Below are 16,291 nucleotides of genomic sequence, written 5' to 3'. Positions count from 1 at the left end.
AGCCTATTTTGGGCAGATAGTGCTGACAATAGCCCATATCTACACAGAAGTCAGGAGCCAGAGAGCTTTATTAGTTTGAGTCCAGTTTTCTATTTTCTCTTGTCTATATACTGATTGCAGTGAAATCAAAATGCCAATTTGACTTAGCAAACCACAAAGGCTGCCATTTTTAGAGTACTTATGGAAGCTTGTGCCATTGTGATTTCCTCCACAGACAGAAGAAATCCGCATAAAACTGCTGACCTTGTAGTTTTCGATCTATACAAACTTGTGTTTCTTGTATTAGTTTGTTAGTTCATATTATCGGCTTTTGGTCCATTCTTCTGGTGTTTAAAATGTTAGTTTTTAACAGAATCCTAATATTAAAACATGAATCATAAATCTAATCGTAATCGCAATGCTTGTCAGAAAAATTACAATTAGATATTTTGCTGAAATTGTTCAGCCCTAATATAGGCTCATTATTTCAGACAATGACAATAATTGGAAATGAGACAATATTGGGCGTTATTTTAATAGATCCATGGCGTACACAACACAGTGTGCTTATGTGACAGTGCCACATCAGACACGTGTTAAACCAGACACACAGAATTAGCCTTTTGAAACATCAACCATATTAGCTTTGGCTGCTTGATGCTGTTTGACATTATTTTCCAAAGCTCTTGTTTGCACACATGCACTTGCACCAATATATCTCTATTGGTCTGGTCCAGTGCCCATCCCTGAGTCACTGTTTGTTGTGTCAGATTTGTTCCACGCACTTATCAGTGGAGAGCAGGCACACCGGCAGAGAGACAGCGCTGGGGAAAATCCGCTTTGTAAAGTAGGTCACGCAGTTAGCCGTGTAGTGCTAGGATAAGCTCACTTTAGCATGTCGGCTAATTATGCTGCCGGGCTTCTGTGCTGAGTCACATCCCCAGAAAATCCTTAGATACGGTACACAGGGACAGATCAGGAGTGAATGGAGGGGTAGGTGAAAAAGCATCATATTTAAAATAAACAGAAGAGAAGTTGAATTAATCTATTTTGTGTAAGAAATGTAAACTAAGATAACGTTTTATTTATTTGTTTATTTATTTATTTATTTATTTATAATTTCTATTGCATTTTACAAGTTTGACAACCCTTTCAAAGTGCTTACAGTGGACTTACAGAAGCAAAGAAGCAAATCTGCACATGTCCACAATCACCCTCACACCACAAAGTTAAGATTTGTAAAGTGTCTTGCCCAATGACCAGTTCATATTCCCATCATACAGCCACTCATAATATCCTAATCAGCTCTGATGGTTGTGCAATGGTGTGTGAGAGAAGAGATGTAACAGAGTTTAGTGTCTACTCTTCAGTGTGTCTACATCACTCACTTTTACACTTTAGGACACCTGTCATCCTCATTAACATCACCAATATGATGTTTGATGAGAAGATTTGTATAGTTAACTCTGTCAGACACAATCCTGCTTGTAACGAAAAATATTTATCACTTTTTTTTTTTACTATTCCCATTTTATCACCTGTACCACAAAGAGCAGGAAAGAGCCATTCTGGCCTGTTTATGTTTTGGTCTGCAGAGAAAACCATAGGATCAAACAGTCTGGGGTCAAAGTTAAGGGGACCTCTTCTCTGCAGGACATGTGGCGCGCTCTCATCCTGCTCATATCTCTACACTGCAGTGCACACCTGCTTATCAGGATGTCATTGATTTGGCCTTTGTTGATCTTCCACAAATTCTTTCCCCTTGCAGTTTTTCATTTAGAGTTTAGTTTTCCTTGTAAGCTTGTTTTTGGTTGTTTTGATCCCATCTTGCATCTATTGCCTGGCTGCATCTGGACAGTTCACCTAATCTCATTGGCCCCCTGTCACTGAGGCGGACAAGCGTAGCGCGCTCTGCCCTAACGGCTCTGCACTTTGGGGCTTTTGTGCAGCCTCTAGAGCCACAATCTCCTCTTTCATAACAAAAAGTATTTCCTTGCATCAGCAGCACTGGTATAAGCATGACACTTTTCATCAGGGTGCCCTTCCACATTCATCTAAATACAGTATCACATTTTGTTAGTGAAATTAATACATACAAAATTATATACACAACAGCAGGTTTTTACTATAAGTACGTGCAACTGTAATGTAATGATATTATATATATATGAGTTGAAGGTGTACTATATATTTTTTTCCAGTTTAGGATCCACCATCTGCTTACTTCTGTAGAGATGTCCTTGAATATTCCACAGTATTGCACAGAGTTTAAGTGTTTTTAATGCTCAGAATACCCTCACACTCACACCACATTCATCCTCTTTGTTTATTTTACCATTTGCATGTCAGTGTATTTTTATTTATTTCATTCATATTTGTTTCAGTTGATTTTATTGGTGGATTTGACCCATTCCCTCTGTACCATGTCAATGAGAAACCATCTCATCTCCTCTTAAAGCCCATGTACCCGTAAGTATCATTGTCCCGCCATCACACCTCATTTTTGGCTTGATGTATTATTATTACCATTTTACTATCTGTCTGAGTATTGTGCGGAGACCCAATCCCGCTGTGTGGTTCCCGGTTCAGTATCCGGAGACTGAAAACATGTCCGGTGTCTTTGGAATAAACTATACAGTGAACAAGCTACATCCTGTCACAGCTTAAGGGAATGAGATGGCCTTTCATGTTACTGCCATTGTAGCATTATGGGCGGGTATTCACATTGTGGGGACTCAAATCCATATGCACACTCTATTCTCTGTATATACATACTCAATTCTTTGGGAACTGCCTGCATTTTGGTGACGAAAACCAGGTCCCTATGATGTAAACTCTTTATTATTAGATCAACAGCAGGATTTAATTTTCGGTAATGAGTTATTTGAAGTTAGGGTTTGCGTTATGGTTTGGATCAGTCCCCAGGAAATGACTGTAAAAATGTAATGTTCTCAAAAAGCACTGAAACGTAATGTGTGTGTCTCTGTGTGTGTGCATATAAAAATGTTGATTTTAAAGCAGAAAAATCTTGATTTCAAAGGCAGTGGAAAATCAGTTGATTTGGCTATTTATCTATATCCTTACAATCACACATTTTGCCCTGCACTCATTTGGTGGTTTATTAAACATACTTTTTACCATGTTTATGTAATGACTCTGTTTATAAAGCGTGTGAACACAGAATTGTATGAATGTTATAATACTATACATAGCTCTAACCCATTGTTTCTGGGGTTTTTTAGGTCTACGTAAATGAAAAGACCAACGATGTGATTCTGCAAGTTTTCTCAGACATCTTGCTTGAGCTGCCCATATAGTTTTGTTGTTTCTCAAATTTGTGATTGTTTTGAGTATAATGTTTTCAGCCCCATAAGAAAACATTACAAGGAGCTATGCATGGCACTTGAGAGGTTTTCATTGTAGGCTCACATTTGGCTCAACTTTCAATCATTTCATGTTCAGTCTGTGCCTCATTGGTCTGTTATTGCTAGTTCAAGTCTTGACTTTAGGGGCAATTTTGCTCTGTCTGTTAATTCTATGCTAAGATTTTAAACAAGAATGGTGCAGGAAGAGGCAAGAGGGACCACTGGGTACCAGAAGGCCATGTACCAAAAGAACCAAACCTGTCAAGAAGAAATTGTAAATAAAGAAGCAAGAAAAGGAGATTAGTTGAATGCAAAGACATGTTAAAAAGTCCAAATACATCGACAGGCATGTTTTATTTCTGGAAACCTCAAAGGGCCAGCGTTTGAGGCTTCTGTTCAAGGCAGCTTTGTTTTCACGTACTCACAAATCTGACAAGAGGTTACAGAGCAGTATATTTTTAACTTGCAAAAAATGTTATTGCACCCATTGAGCTGATTTGAGACTCAATGTTAAAGCATCTCCCATTGAGGGATATTTGTCTTTGTATTATAAAAGTGAGAGGTCTTGGCTGGCCTGCAAAGAGGGATAATCAGTCAGGTGTATCTATGACCAATGACAAATTACGAAGGTCAGCATCTTCTAACAAAAGTGGCTAAAGGAAAGTACTATGGTGGGAATAAGGCTGCAAGAATCTCTCAAACTACCAAGTGACAAATGTTCATATTGTTTAAAAATAGCATGTTTTCAAACTCTGACTGTATGACTATTGTGGATGTACAAACGTATTACAAGTAAGATCTGGGGAAACTTTTCAGTACACATTTTGCCTGGTTCTGTCAACCTTTCATTTGTTACTCTTTATTGCCCTCTGGAGTTAAAAGTGATAAAGTACAAAGTGTAAAGCTGCTCAAACATAACCCTATTTTCTTTCAAAGGGCATTCTGTAGAATGAATGTTAATAGTACTTTTTCTATAGCACAACTTGGTTGCAGTATTTTATTAGTTCTCTAAATAATTAACAATTATTACAAAGATCATATTGTCTGCCTGTGATCAACCTCTTTAAACACTGCAGACTGTTTATGCACTCTTGGATGAATTGCTGTAGTAAAAAAAGATCACAAAGCACCTCATGTTCAAGTATCAGAGCAGTCTTCCTCTTGGTAGAGCCTTCCAGAGACTACTGGAGATAGTAGGTTGTGAATGTGCAACAGAAAAAAATCCACCTCTTTATATATCATTTGACTACAGATCACAGTTCTGTTCAATTTTGGTGTCTGACTGATCAAGCCTGTTTGTGCATTGTTGTATTGTGTGTTTTTGTAAATAAATATTTGTTAATAAAATGAAGTGATTTGTAATGATATTTGTATTATGTATATTTACATTATTTACTTTCTGTGCCTTCATATTAGAGGCTTACACCGATAGACAACTACTCACATAAATTCCTTTAGAGTAAATCTAGATTTGTCAAAAGATTGTGGCCTGTGGCCAGTGGTTGACCCCTAATAGCAACATTTATACATGAAGTTTTGATTAAGTTTATTTATTATCAAACTCCAATGTTTAAAAAGTGTAGACAGAATGAAATACAAATCCAGCACTCATTGAACACCCTTATAAGGACTATCCTGGCCCTTCAGGACATAAAGGCCCGCACACTGCCCCTGATGACAGCTCTACAGATGGGACAGTGGCGCAGGCTGGCAGCACAGTCTCCACACACCACTAAGTGACCACAGGGGATGAACACGATGGACACCAGTTTGTCCATGCACACCTTACAGGTGCGCTCCTCTTGTAGCTGCTTCAGGAGCTCCTCTGGGCTGGGGTCCTTCACTGTAGAGGAACCAATGAGAAAATTATAATTAAATTTATTCAGGAGTCCACATCTCACTGGGACTATCCCAAAAAAGCTTAAATAAAAACAAAAACACAATAGCTTCATATTCAACAATCCTGTCTAATGAGCATTTGTGTGTGCCTGTGATCAGTGGTGGTTGGAGAGGCCCATGGCACAGACTGGCAGCCTTGCCTCCTTTAGTCTACCTCAGTCTACCCCACAAGTCTCTTAGGCTACCAACAGTAGCATAAGTAAAAACTTGATACATTTAAAATGCATAGTTATTCAACAAAAAGAAGAAATGTGATGAATATGGTGGATGTAATGTGATCATTAAAAAATATATGTAAGATCATGTCAACATGTTTGTGATAGCATTTGTTTACCTTTTTCTTTATTAGCAGTTTGGGATCTTGTATTTCCAGAGCTAGTCCCCTGTCTGACCTCTGGCTCTAAAAGATCAGATATATTTGACAATAAGTGTGAATGATGGTAATACTCCCAGTACACAGTGAGCAGTTCTAGTTTTACCTCTGCTGGTGGGTCCCCTCTGTCTGTCCTCCTCCTCAGCCTGTAGCACATCAGTGACTAAATCAGATACAGAGGTATAGAAGTGCCCTGTCAGGAGGTACTTGGTTTTGACCAGGCTTTCCACAAGGTTAGCCTCAAACCCCATCTGAAGAACTGTCTGTACCACAGGAGAGAGCATAATCGAGGACACTCCCATTCCACCAACCACATCTAGTAGAACAAATACAGAAAGTCATTCAGATACACACATTTCCTCTAAATTGTACTGATTTGAGGTAAAATGGCATTACACTTGGTTAACATAGCATAGTGTGCTAATGGGTGCCCATGAGGATTAAGTAACAGAATAATAATTTGACTACAGGTCCCTAACTACTATGAGTTCTATCTATTAGTCCAGATGCAATGAGCAAATTCATATTATACTCAAGAAGATGCTTCACCATCATGTTGACAGACAACTTAACTTAACTTCTCTGCGGGTATTAATTTCTGAAGTTCAATAGTAAATACTTTTTTCTAATCAAAATTATAAATTTAAAATGCTTATGTTTTTATTTACATACCATTTCTGGAGCCAGGGTCTCGAGCAGCTGAATTTTGACCACTCTGACAAAAATAAAAGATCCACTTAATAAACAACCAACAGATAATTATTCATAAACTTCCGCACTAAGACTTACCACAGTTTCACCTAGATGAAAATGTGCATCCTGGATATTACTGATGTAGCCCTGCCCTCTGGACTGGATCAAAAACTCACATCTGAGAAAAAATAATACTTATTATTTGATTATGTATTTTTTTTTTACAAATAGAACAGTGACATTTTAGATTAGAGCAGGGCAATAGAACAGCTGATTTCAAACTTTTTTCAAAGGTTAGTCTTGCCTTGGAAACCACTTGGCGTGTTCCTGCCAGGGGTCATCACCTGGTTCCCAGTTTCTCAGCCCTCCATCACAGAAGAAACACTTGACATTGTCCCCGTGCCCTGGTAAAACGCATTAAAAAATAATATTGACTTTTACATTACACAACATTTTGTGTAGTTTTTAATTCTTGTTTTCCTGTCGCATGAATGCACTACTCTAGCAGCTGTGTCTGGGTCATTCTGCCCCTGACCTCATGACTCAGCAGAACAACGCATGAACTCATGGACAAAGACAGTTCTCTCTGGCAACAACTAGGAGAGGGGTAAACATTTTACACATTCTGAAATGCATTATTACTTTTAAATACTACTTTCTATTTCTCTTCAAAGCAAATGCCATTTTTGGGACTATTTCTCTAATTGTACTGTTTGAAAATCACTTCTATGAGATCTAACATATAACCTGTGTAGAAAAATCCAGCTCTTGCAAGTACATCTGGCTGTACCGATGCCTCTGTGGGCCAGTTATGGAAAGTAGTTAGCCGGGTGTCCTCCTCATCCATCTCGGGGTACACTGCCTGACCCATGGTGCCTTGGTCGTCCATGGTCATCCTTTGGAGCTGACTCAAGAGCTGCCCATCCACTGAGTCTGATGAACCATCCTGTAGTGGAATATTCCCCACAGTTCGTCCCAAAATGAAATTACAGGTGGGGAAATGTCTTTTGTGCTCTGTTACCGGACTGTCCCCGTGCACCCAACATCTCAAAATACCTCCACAGCAAAAGCACTGAACTTCATCTCCAGGACCGAGGTAGAAAAAACCTGCCTTTGCCAGGTCTGTAGATCTAACTGGAGCATCTAATGGCCAAGTTTGGAAAGTCTGAAGTCTGTCTCTTTCCCTTCTCATCTGAGGCTTCTCGAGTAAATACAACATAGTCCCTCTGTCATCCATAATATTGGCAAATATAGAGTGTTCTATTCCTTTTTGTCCTCTGCCAGTCATCCGTTTTGCGGTCCATAGTGGAGTCCTCGATGATGTTGAGTGTAACACATCACATCCACTGAGATAATGTGGGGCTTGGACAGTAACCTGCAGGACACTACCTTCCAGAACAGCCACTACATGCCAGAAAGTCAGGCTATTGATCTTCTACATGAATGAACTCCATCCCCTGGGAAATCTGTGCTTGAAAATAGCCCAAGTAAACTGTATGAAAGTTAGGTACTAATGAAAGTAAATAGGTCTTTACAATTTCAACTAATGTTTTGATTCCAGTCAGAGCATAAAATAAATAATACTAATGGAAAAAAAGAACTAAGAGTGGTCTGACCTTATTCATACTTTGCAGCTGATACTAACTGGAATTACAACAGGTGAGCTGATTTGTTCTCTTACATGAGTATCTCACATATTATATTACAGTCACAAGCTAGATAACATTAGTCAACAGTTTTTCAGTTAGTCACTCTCACCGTTTTGTTGAAAATCAAACACCTAAATAGGACCATGAAACACTTTTATTGATCACAGGCTCCAGAAAATGTGTTGTTTAAATCCATTTTGTAATTTTTCTTGAGTTTTCAGACCATCATAAAACTGTTTTGACTCTGTTTGCTAATGTGTGCATTGCGTCACCATGGTAATTACAGAACATTTCACCATAGAGATACATGTAGAACACCCACAGCGTGGGGTGTTTTACGTGTAAGTATCAATAGGCTAATGCTCCCATCTAGTGGTGGAAGAGAATAACTACAATACTGGTCTACTAAAAAAAAAAAAAAAAAAAAAAAAAAAAAAAACCAAAAAACTTTATGATTAAGTTAAGTCGACTTCGTTCATTTAGTTATAATTTGTACTGGCAATGGATATGATAATAATAAAACATATAGCATTAGTAATGTAGTTGCCCTGTGTGTACAGTACACACTGACTCTATTCATTATCTTGATTTGGCCCTCTCGGTTCTCACCACTGATAGACTGTACTCACCCACTACACCGCTGGTGTAATAGCAGCGGAGCGTCACCCTTTGCCACCCTGCGGTGATCGGCCCAAACTACAGCGGTGTCTCAAAGCCCGGATGGAGCGGCCATTGGGGAAGTGCACGGGGCTTTAACGCAACTGAGGAGGGCTCTGAGGAATAAAAAAGACAAGTATCAGGCGACCAGAGGGGCCGAAAGATAGGAGACACAACAGGTCCATACGGTCGTTTACAAGCAGAACCCGAGCTCCTTCACAGACTCGCCTGATCTCCTGATACGAACCGAAAGACTTGAAGTGAAGAAGTTGGATTCATCGGAAAATACACAGCTGAGCCTGCGCTACGACTACGAGCCTTTACGCTTAGCGGCATAACTAGCCACATTAGCCTTGAGTGCTAACTGTAACTGTGCTGTGAAGTTTCTTTCCTATCACGGGGCTGGAAATACAGTCACAAGCCCAGACTCTGTGAGGATCCAAGGACTTGCTTAATGAATTATGTCTACCACGAGCATTGACCCTCAGGTAGGAAGGATGATGTAGCGTACCTCGCATGAGCTTCAAATCTATTAGCTCGGAGCTAACTGTGCTAACATTTACAGGGCTACAGCTATTCCTTGGAAGTGCTAACTAGCCACTAACACTGGCCGGTTTAGCTGAGAAGAAATAATTTTTATATGACAGATCTTCTAAGAGTAGACAGTAGAATGTGTGGGCATTACTGTTAAAAGATATAAAAAGATAAAATGAAAAGATGGCATAATTTTGCCATAACGAAACATATAAAAAAAAACTACCAGTGTCTCCTACCAAACGTTACCCTAATGCTAAAATACGAGGCAACGTATACTTTTGGAAGGAAATCTGTGCTGTTCAGTTATATATAATAACTGTAAATTCATGTCATCTGTAACGGTGTGTTTTAAGCTATTTATTAGTCAACAGTGACGTGTTTATTGAGTTTACATTTAAGGTCTGATTTACTAAGCAATGATTTGTGCTCGAGGACATTCATACTATTAAGGCGAGACACAGCAGGTGAATAGGATTAAAAAAAAAACAAAAAAAACATTCTGCATCTAAACTACATAAGAAGTTTCACATTGATATCTCTACATTTAAGGAAAAAAATGCATTATAAGTTTTTCCTCACATAATGTTTTCTTATAAAAGTGAGGCATTTTATGTGTAAAAACAAATTTTGGGACATATGGTTCTCAAAAATAAATAGAGCCAGCTTTAGATTTCTATCTTCATTTTTTTTTGTCATATTACATACAAAAATATAGTATTTGGGTAAACTAAATCTCACTGAAAAAATGCCTAAAAACAAATATTTCCCTAATTTTAAAAAAGTTAAATCTTTAATAAATCAGACTTTGTATTGGATATAAGAAATCCTTCTGTGTGCTCCATCTGAATCATTAGGTATAATATTGGATAATGTGGTGTGTATGTGCTACTTTAAGGGGTGATCCTTAGGTCCCTATGGGAGAAAAATGCATTTTGAGAAAACGGTCTTTGCATGTATTGATGCAAGTTGATTAAATTAAATATTAAAACATCTTTGGGCACAGAGCGGATAATTGTGGTGTTTCCACATTAAAGCTTGTACAGAGACCTGCCTGTAGTGTCTTCCCTTAAAAAAGGCCGCCTTAACTCTTCAGGAGGCAGTTACCTCAAGTAACGAGTCATCTTAGGAGAATCATCAGTTGTGGAGTAATCATTGTTGTAACTTAGTCTTTTTTTTTTTTTTTTGCATGATCCAACTGGGTGCAGAGATCAAAGGGGCAAGCATCTAAAGGTGAGTTTAAGCAGGACTCATCCTTGTTCCATTGTACATAATCTTTATGCTGCAATAATTTTGTATTGCACAGTATATTTTGTGATTATATCGCAAAGTTGTTGGGCTGCCACAACTTACTTTTGTGAAATATCTCCCTGCACAATATTACAGCAGTTTATAATACTGATTGTGTGACGAAATTAGGAATCGCAGTATAGAGATCTTGGCTCACCCATTGGTCGAGTTAACGTCAGGTTTAACTATTTGCTCTTCTGCTGATAGTGGAAAACAAACTCAATAATGTGCTGCATCACTTTGTAAACCTCCTGGAAATAGCATCACATTTAAAAATGGGGCACATGTTAGAATCAAAGATTGAGTTTAACGTTTTCTGTATTTTAGTTATGATGATTATTGATAGCATCTACAGTCCTGTGAGATAGTCAGTCTTTGGAACTTTTGTTCAAATATGCTTTCATTACCTTAAATTATTTGATTTTGTTGTGCCGTTTCAGTGCAAAATGGTTCACTGCATCAGAAGGAAACTGTCCACGACAATGATTTTGAGCCATACCTCACACCTGGGCAATCAACTCAGGTATAGGTCCCTTTATTTAATACGAACATGTAAAACTCTTGTAAATTCTCATAATTTACATTATTCTCCACCTGCCTTTTTGCCATCTAGAACAACAGCTACCAGTCCATCACAGACCCTTACCTGTCCAGTTACTATGCTCCGTCTATTGGATTTCCATACCCCCTCAGTGAAGCACCTTGGTCTACAGGTGGGGACCCTCCAATTCCCTACCTCACCCCCTATGGACCACTGAGTAATGGAGACCATCATTTTATGCCGGACACAGTGTTTGGGCAGCCGGGGGGCTTGGGCAGCAGCATCTACCCTCATAGGTTTAACTTTTTCCCTGAAAACCCTGCTTTCTCTGCTTGGGGCACTAGTGGTTCCCAGGGCCAGCAGACTCAAAGTTCAGCATATGGTGGCAGCTACAGTTACCCCCCTAGTTCACTAGGGGGCACCCTGGTGCCTGATGGGCAGACAGGCTTTCATAGTGACACCCTCAACAAGGCCCCTGGCATGAACAGTCTGGAGCAGGGTATGGTGGGCCTGAAGATTGGAGGAGATGTCACAGGTCAGGGCTCAGGGGTGAAGGCAGTGGGTTCTGTGATTGGGGGACCAGCTGTAGCAGCCACCGGGAACGGAGCTACACCCATTGGCATGCCACCACCCAAACCAACTTCCTGGGCTGCCATCGCCAGTAAGCCGGCCAAACCCCAGCAACTTAAGTCAAAAGTGAAATCAGGGATGTCCAATCCAGGGGGAGCTCTTCCTCCCCCTCCCATCAAACACAACATGAACATAGGAACCTGGGACAAGGGTCCTGTGACTAAAGTAGCCACAGCTCCATTGCAGCAGCAGCCCCTCGGCCTGCCCCATGGTCTCCCCCCTCAGCCCCCCATGCAACAGGGTCCACTGCAGCCCCCTCCTCAGTCTCTGGTACAGCCCCAGATGCAGCCAATGGCCTTACAGCCCCAGCCCCACCATCAACCCCCACCACAGCCCTATCAAAACCACACCCAGCCTCCACAGCCCCAAACCCGCTGGGTCGCTCCACGCAACCGGAACCAGGGCTATGGGCAGGGCAGTCCTAGCCAGGATGGCAGTGTTATGGGAATAGTGGGAGGAAATGGTGGCCCACAAAATTTAGTAAGCCAGGGACCTGGTGGAGAGTCCCATCCAGTGTTGGAGAAACTGCGTGCCTCTCATAGTTACAACCCCAAGGACTTTGAGTGGAATCTGAAGAATGGCCGTGTTTTCATTATTAAGAGCTACTCTGAGGACGATATCCATCGGTCCATCAAGTATTCCATATGGTGTAGCACGGAGCATGGAAACAAGCGCTTGGACGCAGCGTTCAGAGCCATGAATGGAAAAGGTCCAGTCTATCTGTTGTTCAGCGTTAACGGCAGTGGCCATTTTTGCGGTGTAGCAGAGATGCGCTCACCAGTGGACTATGGCACCAGCGCTGGCGTTTGGGCACAGGACAAGTGGAAGGGAAAGTTTGATGTGGACTGGTTGTTTGTTAAAGATGTGCCTAACAGCCAACTGCGCCACATCCGCCTGGAAAATAATGACAACAAACCGGTGACAAACTCCCGCGACACTCAGGAGGTTCCTCTGGAGAAGGCTAAGCAGGTGCTGAAGATCATTGCGCAGTACAAACACACCACCTCCATCTTTGATGACTTCTCCCACTACGAGAAGAGGCAGGAGGAGGAGGAAGAGGTGCGTAAGGTACGGCACTTCACTCACTTTTCATAACATTTCATAAAATGTCTAATTTCCAGAGAAACTAAGTGTATTTTCTCTTTACTTTTGGCGACAGACTTTTGAACCGCCTCAAATACAGAACCGCTCTCGATTGGATCAGGTAAGAAGATATTTTATTTAGAAGGCAGTTAATGCGCTTTAGTATTTATATAAAGTTTGCTCCTGTAAAATGTTTTTAAATACGTGTCTTTTGTTTCCAACAGGAACGCCAAAACCGGAATAAACAATAGAAAACATTTATCCTTGGCTTGATCAGCAGTTACACTAGAACTTTTGATTTCAGAGATTGAAGATGAAAATGCAACAAAGCCCTTCATTTTTTTTCAATTTTATCCTGGCAAATCTCTGCCAATGTTGAAACTTGTGCTTCTTTGCCCCATTTGCTATTCATTTCTTGTGCAGGGAAAACAAAATTTAATGTGTTACTTGGTCACCACCACACATTTTTTTTTAGTTTTCCTCCTGTTTTTACCATCTTGTTGTCTTCTCTCATGGACTGGTCCTATCTCCCCTGCTCATTCCCTCTAAGTCAATCAAATCAGGGTTTGACTGCACCACGGAAAATATCTGCCACTTTATATTTCAATACAATCAGGAACGGATGTGTCCTGCCCCTTTTGTCCACATGGGGGCACCATTGCCATGCTTCAGAATTTATCTGTGCCAACAGGGTTAGCGGATCCCAAAGGCAATGTCAGACTTGGAACTGCGTGATATTAAAACTTCAAGGGTTTATCTATTTTTCATTCAGATCAACAGAATCTATATTTTTTGGCTTACTACTGACAATTTTCATTTCAGAAACCTGTTTTCTGGAGCCTTAATTTTTTTTCTAATTATTGGTGACTCTTCAAAAGAACTGCTTTAACAGTGACATTGCTGGAGAAATCAGGGATAGTGTGAAGTCACACAGGACTTGAGACATTTCAGAGGAAGAAAAGCAAAGGCCTCTGGGAAAGTAATAACTGATGTGTCCTCCACAACCAGAACTCATTCAAATCAGAAATTGTACTTTTAACATCTTCGGCACCCCATGGCGTTGCTTTCTGTTAATGATTGTCTTTGAGATACTTGTATGTTTCATTGGGAGGTTCGGCTTCTTTACATAACCCAGTCAGAGAGATCTTTCACTTGCCATTTTAAATTGTTTTAATATCAGAATTATGTAATGATATTACTGCTGCGTTAAATGAATTGTTGCTATGGTGTTTTGTTTCACAAAAGGGGGGAGGGTTCATATATTTGTTCATTCACCATCATTCTGTCTTAATCCTTTGTTCTTGCCCCTCCCCACCTAGATTTGGTTTTGATGAATCTATCATGTTGGTCATAATGCTAAGCTTTAATGTAGGAGTATATATATATATAATATATATATTCATGGAGAAAGCCTAAAAATGTATAACCTAAAATTAATGTAACTGATTTACTATCAAGTAAGAAAAAATAAGAATGAAAAGTGGTTTCTGTGTGTTTCTTGGATATTGCTTAGCCGAAACCATTATTAACAAAAATACTTTTAAAAAATGTCCAATGTCTGTGGTTTGATGTCAAGCTGCAATCCAGTAATATAAATTATTCTAAATGATCCATGTGCATCAATGAGGACACCGTAATGTTATGTTTGCAATCGAGAGGAAGACAGTCACTCTTACTGGTTTTATTCAATAATTCAGTATTTTACTGATGACATATTTTTCCATTATACTAAGAATGCTGCGAATAGTGTTTGCATAGTGTTCCGAAATGTCTTATTTGTTTATGTTGCATCATTTTCTTTTTGAAAAACACAGTGGTACTTCTGTGGATAGAGTAGGCCACCAGTAGCACAATTGTCAAAAGCATATTTGTGCCCTGCACAGTTCCCAGACCACAGAATAAACTCTTTATTATATTACCCACGTGTGAAGCAGCATTTCACCAGGCCAGTATATCATTTGTAGTTTAGTGAAGTCATTTAACACACCCGTTTTGTTTTTTTTGTTTTTTTTTTTCTTTCCTGCACTAATAATCGGTAGTTAGGTTTAAGCCAAGCAATATGCCCTTCATGTTTTGACAAGGTGAAAGGCGGGACCGAAAACATCAGTGTTGCCCTCAGGAAAGCTGGTTTTGAGTGCATGGGAAGGGCTCTACAATGGCACTGTGAGAAGAGAAAATGTCTGAAGATGTATGATGTAACAGAGACATGATGTAAAAGATTTAGCCATAAAAGTCTATGTATCTACACTACAAGAAGGACATGAAATATTAAATAAACATTGATTATCTTATAGACCACAGTTGTAGTGGGCATAATAACCTGTTCAAAAAGATCTATCTTGGTTTTTCTTTCTAGAGGAAATCAAGCCTTAATAAACTGTCCATTCAGCAATTACCTTGTCTTGATGTTGTGAATTGTGTTAGTGGGTTTAAAGCTACAATGACCTTAAAGTGAGCTCCACGGGGCAGTCCCAGGGCTTAAATGTCACTGAAAGGATTACAGTGCTGAGTTAGTTCCTTCCGTTGTCTTACTCTATCAAGGATGAAGGAGAATGTAGTCTTCTGGTGAGCTGGGCAAAGCGACCCACTTCTACACTATATTATTGCTCAGGCTTTATACATACGGAGCTCTCCAGGGTGCTGATCTAAGAACCTGGTGTGATCTATCTCATCAGAACATTTCTCTTCCAATTTTATATACAAATACATTTCCTTCATCTTTTTTCGACAAAAGGGAAAGCCTAATTTAATGCCCTTGAATGGGGGGTAAATGTGGTGAAAAATGGCATAACAACAAAAAGACCATTTATAAACACTTTATTTGATCACATTGTTACATATATCACAATATCTCACAATGTCACATGTATAGACAGAAACCTCTTCTATCTTCATTAGATTTAACTACAACATACATTTTGAATAAACCTATTTTTAAAGGTTATTTTAGCCTCTTGACATTTCTGCCTATTCTTTTTACTATGAAGAATAAGCCTCTAAAACATATTAGAAACGTTACCATTGAACGCCATGTTTAATATCATGGGGCATCAGTGAAATAATCATTCTATGTAAAGCCTGAAACATTTTGCAAGGCCTTTAATAATGCATCTTTTTGATGACCCAAAATGGAAGCCATACATGCCATATAGACCCAAGCCTGTCCAGGGATTCCTTATGTAAAAATGATTACTAAATTATAACAGACTGAGCACACTGAACAGTAAATAATTGTATACTTTGATGCTTTCGAGATTTAATAGCGTTACATTTGGCAACGTGCTAAGTTATGCTTTTCCCATCCAGTAGGGGGCACTATTAACGCCCTCTATGAGAGGCTTACGCCAGTTTTGAAGTATTTGGGGCCATGTATGCGGTTGACCACATTATTGAGTTAAACACCTTAGATTCAGTAATTTGTTAAAGGAAGGTCAGATTTAAAGTGCTCAGAATTTCGAGCCTTTGTTCAGAAAAGGATAGACATTTTTCTCAACCAAACCGCATTTATCATTGTAATATCTATTTACATACAATGGTACATTTAACATTCTAGTTATCACTATGCGTAACATCAACGTGTGGGCCTTGAATTGTCAGA

General features: G+C 39.5%; 3 protein-coding genes across 6 annotated transcripts in view; 2 read left to right on the top strand and 1 right to left on the bottom strand.

Moving 5' to 3' along the window:
• Positions 1-4,704, top strand: part of nkain4 (sodium/potassium transporting ATPase interacting 4) — a 40,421-nt gene extending 35,717 nt beyond the window's left edge. The window contains exons 6-7 of one of the 2 annotated variants that reach the window (XM_033969454.2): positions 2,364-2,448; positions 3,222-4,704. In XM_033969454.2, coding sequence (XP_033825345.1) covers positions 2,364-2,448; positions 3,222-3,231 — 95 coding nt within the window. In that variant the 3' untranslated portion in view covers positions 3,232-4,704. The remainder of the gene's footprint in view (positions 1-2,363; positions 2,449-3,221) is intronic. The other variant, XM_033969455.2, reaches the window with a different exon arrangement.
• A 209-nt stretch (positions 4,705-4,913) lies between these two features.
• Positions 4,914-7,639, bottom strand: birc7 (baculoviral IAP repeat containing 7). The gene is made up of 8 exons (XM_055222959.1): positions 7,057-7,639; positions 6,614-6,713; positions 6,406-6,487; positions 6,289-6,331; positions 5,886-5,932; positions 5,723-5,762; positions 5,578-5,643; positions 4,914-5,187 (listed from the first exon to the last, which is right to left on the bottom strand). The coding sequence occupies exons 1-8, from the start codon at positions 7,595-7,597 to the stop codon at positions 4,988-4,990; spliced, it is 1,119 nt and encodes a 372-aa protein (XP_055078934.1). The 5' UTR covers positions 7,598-7,639; the 3' UTR covers positions 4,914-4,987.
• Positions 7,640-8,600: 961 nt separating this feature from the next.
• LOC117373424 (YTH domain-containing family protein 1-like) lies at positions 8,601-15,085 on the top strand. 3 transcript variants are annotated; one of them, XM_033969447.2, is made up of 6 exons: positions 8,601-9,103; positions 10,358-10,382; positions 10,880-10,962; positions 11,053-12,678; positions 12,770-12,814; positions 12,918-15,085. In XM_033969447.2, exons 1-6 carry the CDS (start codon positions 9,077-9,079, stop codon positions 12,942-12,944), a joined length of 1,833 nt encoding a protein of 610 aa, XP_033825338.1. In that variant the 5' UTR covers positions 8,601-9,076; the 3' UTR covers positions 12,945-15,085. The 3 variants fall into 3 exon arrangements, with proteins under 3 accessions (XP_033825338.1, XP_055078819.1, XP_055078817.1); XM_055222844.1 differs by having other exon boundaries at positions 8,632-9,103; positions 10,355-10,382; positions 11,053-12,669; XM_055222842.1 differs by having other exon boundaries at positions 8,635-9,103; positions 10,355-10,382.
• Positions 15,086-16,291: the final 1,206 nt, after the last annotated feature.

Source organism: Periophthalmus magnuspinnatus, chromosome 7 (genome assembly GCF_009829125.3).
Source record: "Periophthalmus magnuspinnatus isolate fPerMag1 chromosome 7, fPerMag1.2.pri, whole genome shotgun sequence".
Taxonomy (NCBI): domain Eukaryota; kingdom Metazoa; phylum Chordata; class Actinopteri; order Gobiiformes; family Gobiidae; genus Periophthalmus; species Periophthalmus magnuspinnatus.
Note: the sequence above shows the minus strand (reverse complement) of the source record. Positions and strands in the feature narration are given on the sequence as shown.